The 9,005-nt window shown below is 36.4% G+C and overlaps 1 protein-coding gene across 1 annotated transcript in view; it reads right to left on the reverse strand.

The window, feature by feature from the left end:
- LOC144436438 (serine/threonine-protein kinase NIM1-like) overlaps window positions 1-5,122 on the reverse strand; it is a 68,213-nt gene extending 63,091 nt beyond the window's left edge. The window contains exons 1-2 of the mRNA XM_078125237.1: window positions 4,989-5,122; window positions 2,974-3,620 (exon numbers count right to left, since the gene is read on the reverse strand). Coding sequence (XP_077981363.1) covers window positions 2,974-3,271 — 298 coding nt within the window. The 5' untranslated portion in view covers window positions 3,272-3,620; window positions 4,989-5,122. The remainder of the gene's footprint in view (window positions 1-2,973; window positions 3,621-4,988) is intronic.
- Window positions 5,123-9,005: the final 3,883 nt, after the last annotated feature.

The raw sequence follows: 9,005 nt of genomic DNA on the forward strand, positions 1-9,005 counted from the left end.
ACAAAGTTTTGCATACAGCTGATTTGATGTACAATAATAATCACTGAAGGAACTAAATGTGGATTCTTTGTTTATGTAGACATTAAATTTATCTGTGTCTACTGAGCAAACATTTAGCTTGCCAACACTGTACATAACATGGATACATACATGTACATGTATAATAATGTAACTGTTCACGGGGATTTCTGCAAATGTCTCCCCCCCCCCCCAACACACACACGCAACCACACACACACGCAGCCACACACACGCAGCCACAAACACACACACACACACACACACACACACACACACACACACACACACACACACACACACACACACACACACACACACACACACACATTCACCTCCCGCCCCCACATCCCTCCATGGCCCAATATATAGAAGAGATGACTTTGATAAGATTTCATGCTGTAAGAGTTACTGGTATTCTAACTAATAATGCACTGAAGCAATGGTTGACGAACAACAATTACTACGCATAGTTGAAACACTTTCTTTTTTTGACAATCAGACCTACTTAGTGTAATGGTATTGAAAAGATAATTCCAAGCTCACAATATTGATCTTTACGTCTACTTAAACATTACACATTCTGAAAAAGAGGTCCAAAATGCAGAAATAACATCCTGAAGTACATGTATCAAAATTGAAACTATTGTGTCAGTATGACTGCCTCAAATTCATCATATACTCATAAACTATTGCAATAACATAATATATACAGTCATAAACAGATATTCAAACAACTCTGCAAACAGAAGTGAAATAAACATGAAAGTTTGATAACAGAAATCTGTCACAAACAGCTGTAAGGAACAAATCTGAGGTCAAATCGATGCAAATAACAAAAAAAAAAGTTCTGAGACAATTCACGACGTCTCCTGTCCTGAATAGCCACAAAAGAAATCAATACAAGCTAAAAGACACTGAATGAAGTGACACACAATTCAAGCACATGTGTAAATACCCTAGCCACTGACTTACAGCATTCCGGGCAGGTTGTTTATCTGTTGCTATGGCAACTCAGCTGAATCAATAGCTGCCAATATCACAGGAATTGACAATATATGTGAACTGGGTGGAGTAAATTGTACAATTGAAAGCTGTATTGTAAACAGTAGTTTCAAAAACACAAACTGTATGGTACTGGAGAGAGTAATCTACGATCGAACCAAACCTAATTTGCAATATTTTTTTCATCATATTTACGTTAACAATACATCAAAAGAGTGACGCATATTAATTCTGAAATTTCAATAAGTCTGGGAAATATCATACGTTCATAGTTAATTTGTGTGTTTACAATATATATTTTCATTATTTACTTAACAAATTAATATAATTTCTTCAGAATTATATGGCTTTTTTATATTACTAGTCATAGACAATATTGTTGCATTCACAATGAATGACTTAACTTTATTCTGGAGGTAGTGGTATGTTAAATTGGTTTTCAAATTCAATTCTGTGGACAAAATAATTTGTATACATCAGACGCTGTCTGGTATCAAATTGAAACAGACCATGCAAGTCAGTTGATTTGAAACAAAATATAGTTTGGCTCAGTAAAATCTTTTTAAAGCTGTTTCTTTTTCTTTGTCTGTTGTGACAAAAATCTTACTAACATTGCTACATTTTCTGTGTGTGAGCTACATATAGTATTGAGTGTTGCCAGATCATATACATTGTAACAATTTATATTCCTTTCTGGATATCAATAGATTAAAATGTAACAGTTATGCTTCAATTTTGTCACACCAGACAATAAAATGTAAATATTTTGTTGCGCCACTAGACCATACTATTTAGCAATTGTTAGCAAGACATATACTCTACCCAGCTAGACATGTAGCTAAATTTTGGCAACATTTTTATCAGGCAGCATAAAAAAATTGTTTCAACTTTAACTAGATTCCATCGTAAAAAATCTAAGAACTATATTTACATATTTGTAACAAAGATGATATTACATGTAGCAGGTCATTTCATAGGGCATGACACTCAATGGGGAGTTTTTTCTGTGTCAGATTTTTCCCGCCGTGTATCAAACCAGTCATTTGTTTATGAATTAATCGACAGACTAACTGGTCTGGATCACACTTGATTCATAGTAATTACTGTGACAAGACTTGAAGCGTTTGTCAAGACACACCTACTAAATTTACTTTAAAATGACAACTTCGATTACTTTGTGTTTTCACTACATCATAAATTATACAACAATTTTACATGTGGTCAGCCTGGCTACTTTTAATTCCTTACAACATTCTCAATTGTATATTGCATCATTCCATTGCTTATTTTGTACCCATAAATCCTGAGCAATATGGTATATGGCTTTTCTGTGACGATAAACAGAGACTTGTATATGTATATAAGTGAGTTTGATATCCATACGGAATAAACAATCATATTATATGCAATCGTGTGTACACAAATCTTATTTATAGTATATATTAGTACTACCCTGCAAGGGAGTGCTATGGCATGTTTAATGTCATATTTTTGACTTGGGTGTGTGAACACGCAAAATAAACTGGGTTTATCTGCCTGAAGTAAGTCTGGTAAAAATTCATGTGTGCTCCAAAAGTTTACACTATTTGTTTTCATAATATTTTATCACACGACTAGCAATTTCATTGTGAGATTACTTGAAACTAACAGCGATGAGACCAGAATACAAACCACTGCTTAACTATACATGCATTAGATGATTTTGAGGACAAATATCAAACAGTTGATTGCATCCCATAATATTGGGAAAGGTCACTGTCATTATGACCTTGTCCTCCGAGGTCATGTTGAGGTGACTGGACACAAATAATTGACAATATTAGGTTGTCAACCTTTTATTTGTAACTGCGCAATGTTTAAATGTACATGTACCTAAGGAAACATAGGTGTAATGCTAGGGAGTCAATTATGAATATTTGTGTAATAAGTGGTATAATATTTTCTACTTACCTTTTGTAAGAGCATGAATTCCCATTTTCACCTGTGAGAAATTTCCACTCCCAAGTTCTCCACGTATCCGATAAAATCCAATGCGTTTTCCTAAAGTAATTTCTTTTATGACTCTTTGGTCATTGCTCAAGTCATGTGAAAGACGTTCGTAGGCGGTAAGTCTGCGTTGACGCGGTTCAGTGATGGAACCATTTTCCCCTGGCTGTGATGGTTCACTGTGTACAGATGTCGTGGTATTGTCAACACTCTCACGATGGCCACCAGCAGTACTGGAGCGCCGACTCCCAGGGGATGACATTTTGTATCAATTATACTCTAGATACTCCAGTAAACTTTTACAGCGGGTAATGGTGATATCAAAATATCTTACATCAGCTGTGGCCATGACAACATTTCCAGAGAGTACTCATTTATACTAATCAATGCTGTTACTATGGGAACAGCTTCAAAATGTGTTAAGAAAAAAATTATATACACCTTAACTGATGAGAGAGAAAAATAGGTCTTCTAAAGTTGTATAAAGACATGGAACACACACACAGAACCCTTGAGCACTATAGGATTTCAACTTCAGAATAGCTGGAAAGACGTTGAGCTAGGAGAAAAACAGAGATCTCAAACCCCACTCCAACATGTCTCCAGTGAGTCTGCAAAGAAAGACAGTAGGAATGTAGAATTAATTAATTACACAATATGATTTAGTAAAATTGTCATAAATATTTGGCTTCACATTATTTCATGACTTTATAAGCTATTAAAAATGAAAGTTATTTATCACTGCATATTAATAGTCACACTTGACTACGACCTGAATGACCTACCGCAATATTAAAGGGAGTATATACGTTGCTTGGACACGGGGAAAAAACATGAAGAACAGCCTGCGCTTCAACAGACTTCACGACAAGAAAGCAATTATATCCTAAAATGGGATATCTTTTGGAATTTCAAACAAATTGTACATTGTGTAAATTAATATCATTTCGTACAAAACATTGCAACTCTTGAGAGACTATTGAACAATTACTAGATACAGTTTGGTCTTTATTAAATGTTGAACAAGGAGCAGACACTATCATAATATGGTCTGGTAAGTAAACTGTGGTTTTGGTAATCTTCAATTAATTGACAATATTACACATGCCCACAATAGAAGCTGTGTCCATATACCTCATTGACACAGGTCCCTTTCAAACCTAACGATTTGCATGACCAAAGACTAATCCTCACTTCCATTCATTGCATTTATTTGTTTGTGAAGGAAACGGTCATCAATTCATTGTGGATTTTCAGTAAACAGTTGTTGGGGTGCCCCTAAACAACCGTTCACTTCGTAACGGATTTCGATAGGAAACGCAGTAATCAGTCGGTGTTTTAACACATGTATGGACGCCTCAACGACGAAACTCAAAATATGGTACGGACGGTGGTAAACCATTTTGTTGCCGGGGAGGGGGGGGGGGGCTTACCCTTGAGAATGAACAGTTTCTGAGATACAAAACACACATAACTTGCTGATTTTTGAGTTATGTAATTTACATGACATCTCATGTACAATATTAAAACCTGTCGCAAATTTTCCTACACAGTTACCCTGCAAATATGTATGTGTTGCCACAGCAAATAAACTGATACGAAAGATAGGGACAGCTTGCGAACACTTCCTGAATCGAATCCGTCAGTGTGGTCAGCAACTGCGTGTGGCAGAGTTCTTGTTTATTTGTTTCTCACCGGCTTCGCACAACTGAAGACGTTCTAATTGGACGTCTGACACCGTGTTTGCATAATTTTGGAGGATTTGAATGATGGTATCTTTTCACCGAAATCGTATCTGCGCTATGGGAGAGTGGGAAGACGCTAGACGCTAGATACTGAACGTGAACGTGAACGTCAAGAAAGCCCCCCACTTGCGAACGTATACATAACACACCGTGTACCGGTACGGTGTCTGATTCATGTAACGTTAAAATATGCAGTGTTGATTGAATAAAAAACTTGATTGCCCTTACACTTACCTTTAAAATTAGAGATTGGGATATCTTCATACACACTGTCGAATGTTATGGTTACTCCTGAAACAATATGAAGGAAGTGGGGGCGATGACAAACTGCAAAAACCTAGCGATCCAACAGATTGTCAGACTACACACAACAATGCACCGTGTCAGTGGTTTTCAATATGGCAACTAGCATTTGCATAAATTGTCTGTTGACGTCACCAGGGAAACGACATATATGGCAGGTCATTTACATACGCAAGTCGCGTAGCTATCCGCTTTTGCAAATAAACTTTCAGTAATTTTGATGACATTTTTAGATTATATTTTCTGAAAAGTTTAAATATAAGGCATCGTTTAGTTTCATGATAACAAAATATTATGCCAGTGATTGTCAGTAGGCCTATACCACACAGGTGAAGTGTCTGACGTCGCGTCAGTGGACATGTGGATAAGCATATTTCGGATTCTTTATTCTCTTTGCAAGTAGAATTCTGTTTCAGAAACCAAATTTCTAGAGAATATTCCTCGATCATGGATTTGTAAAACTGCCCATTTTGCATATAATAAGATCTCATTGAAAGAGACCAGAGAGAGCCATCAACGTCCGTTACTTGGGATTACCACAAACACGTTGGATTCCACTTATCATATCTGAGTGAGAGGTTAACGTTTTTCCCGGCTTCGTTATTTTTATATACATACATACATTCATTCATTCTCATTCTCAATCTCTAGCCTTTGATTATTAAAAGGGGTTAATATTGGGTACACTGTCTTATTTTTATATACATTTTTAAGTACTCAATATGTGCTGAGTCTTGTCACATCGCATGCTTTCAGAATCATAAGAGTCATTCTGTGCAAGAAGCAAGTTCAACTTCAAATACATCACTCACATAAAAAAAACAGGTTGGTCTAGTTGCAATTGCTTACATTACCTCCAGTCATTTTTTCTTGTTGTAATTTATTTGAAAATGATATTAGAAAAGATACGAACTATATATACCTATAATGCTAAATTATATTGAAATTATTTCCCAACTAACCATGATGAGTTGACGCAGCAGGGGTATTAGACTGTAAGATACGTCGTGACGTTTCTCCCTCACCGACCTCCTCTCATCGCAGGGACGTATAATCTGTTTATACGTCCCTGTCTCATAGGGAGAGTGTTAGGGTTTGGCCGATGTGGGAGGGCGCCCTGTCACGGCGTACCTTACAGACTACAGGGCGGGGGTATAAAATGAAATATATGTATACTTTCTTTAATAGATAGATGAAAGAAATTATCAAAATATATCACTAACCTTTTTTTTCGAGTAAGGAAACATTACCTGTGTATTTGAGTGCTACAGGGAATGACTATAGGCAATCTTCGCTGGAGATTTGAAAAGCCGTTTGCCAATATGCGCCTCGAAAATAAACTTCTGTTACTTTGAGCAAACTCAAACCAATTCTCGATTCTTAAGGAAAAAATGACGTTCTCCATACAATATTTTTTTAAAAGTAGAAATCAAAATGATTTCAAAATTAAGCGTTTTAGAATCCAATGTGGCCACCGACTACTGTACGAACTCTATGAGAAATTATTAATTGGAACAAGTGAATTAAATTAGTTCTGGATTTATGCGCTTCGATAACTCCAACACATCTCCATTTCTTCTCGGAATGGGTTGAAGACGTGTGCATGTCGGAAACTCCGAAGCATGTATTTCCAGAGCTAGTGTACGTTGAACATTTTTGAGTCCGGGTTTTTGAGTATGTAAGGGTTGACGTGTTTTACAACAAGGGAAACCCGTCGTCGGTGACCTTAGAGTTTCATCATTATCAAATTGTAGGCCTACAAGTGAATGAATCATAATTTTAAAAAAAATACAAGTAGAACATTAACACGTTATTTTCCATTTACACCTCAAGGTGTGAACCATCCACGCGTGCATGCTTTCAATCCTGGGCACTTTTTCCACGGCCTCGGAAGCATGTGAAAACACCCTCCTCTTCAGGGAGCGTACGTGGTGGTTTACAACGAGGTCACACACATGTACAGAAAGTCGGGGAACAACAAGGTCGTATTATATATATATATATATATATATATATATATATATATATATATATATTGTCTGATGATCGCGCAATGCGTGAAACTCCGAGTTACAACCAAGAAAGAGTTCCAGTACTACCAAAACTATATATATATATATATATATATATATATATATATATATATATATATATATATATATATATATATATATATATATATATATATATATATATATATATATATATATATATAACTCGGTGGGTATCAATCTGCTATAAGACAGTGCTCTATACCGCAGTGGCAGAGCGTAATAGTTTTGGTAGTACTGGAACTCTTTCTTGGGTGTAACTCGGAGTTTCACGCATATTGCGATCATCAGACACTCAGAGTGTCTGATGATCGCAATATGCGTGAAACTCCGAGTTACACCCAAGAAAGAGTTCCAGTACTACCAAAACTATATATATATATATATATATATATATATATATATATATATATTCTAGTGGCAATAAAACATTGGAACATTATTTTCATGATACATTTTTGATACGTCGTAAAGTTGGAACAGGGTAAGGAACTGTAAGTTGTTGATATGGTAGTCGGTATGAAGAACTTCACATATGAAGAAAGACTTCAACAACTAAATTTAACAAGATTTAAAAACTGATACAACTACACTGGCCATTATATTTCAACCAACAGTGATTAGTATTAAAGGCCAGACCAAAAGGCATGTTGATAAAAGTATTGAGTGTGTGGAAGTAAGAGTGTAAAAAAGTGAAGCCACAAACCTTTTTCCCACTTAGGGTGTTTGGGAATCATGCTACCTCTATGTCTATGGTTGAATATCAATAAAGGGTACTCATTTCTTGGATATATCATGTTCTCTTGCCTGTATATCATAGTAAATGTGTATGTCTCCACTTTAACACGTACAACGCAATACAACACAATAAACTAACCTTTGAAAGTACATGTAATAATTCGATGTCTTAACTCTCGACATTGTATATCTCTGTCGTCATTTTGTGATAATATCTGACATCAGAGTGGCCTACATTGTTTATAAAATCTTCACCTTCATCTTTTCTGTCTTCAGGCATTCGGACATGCATCTCACTATAATTTCGGAGGGTGTTTCACACAACGTTACCACTCTTGTATGCCGCTAAACTTTCTGTATTTATGTAAGCAAAAAATAAGTAGTCTTTCCACAGGGGACCCAGGAACCGTGTGACAAACAAAACAAAACAAACAAACAAACAAATGACAAAGTAGAGGGACAAATAAAATAATTAAATAAACCAGCAAATAAACAGATACTCATGGGGGTATACTAGATATGTGTTTTTTTATACCCATCACTACAAAAGTGAAATCACATTAGATGCTCAATGTCAGACATAAATAAGTTGCTAAGTGTTGGACACATGCTCAGTGTCACATGCTCAGTGTCAGACTCAAATAAGTTGCTCAGTGTCGGACACAAATAAGTTGCTCAGTGTTGGACACAAATAAGTTGCTCAGTGTCGGACACAAAATGAGTTGCTCAGTGTTGGACTCCAATTCGATGCTCAGTGTCGGATATGAGTAAGTTGCTCGTGTCGGACACAAATTAGATGCTCAGTGACGGACATAAATAAGTTGCTCAGTGTTAGACACAAATTAGATGCTCAGTGTCAGACTCAAATAAGTTGCCCAGTGTCGGACACAAATTAGCTGCTGTGTCAGACACAAATTAGATGCTCAGTGTCGGACTCAAATAAGTTGCTCAGTGTCGGACACAAATGTGTTGCTCAGTGTCGGACACAAATTACATGCTCAGTGTCGGACACAAATGAGATGCTCTGTCAGACTCAATAAGTTGCTCAGTGTTGCCCGACTTCTTGTCAGTATGTGACGTCAGGGAGGGTGGTACGTCAGCAGACAACTTGCCCGTGTAACATCGAAAGTACTCTCGGTGATGTACACTGGAGTACATC

This window comes from Glandiceps talaboti, chromosome 6 (genome assembly GCF_964340395.1).
Source record: "Glandiceps talaboti chromosome 6, keGlaTala1.1, whole genome shotgun sequence".
NCBI lineage: Eukaryota > Metazoa > Hemichordata > Enteropneusta > Spengelidae > Glandiceps > Glandiceps talaboti.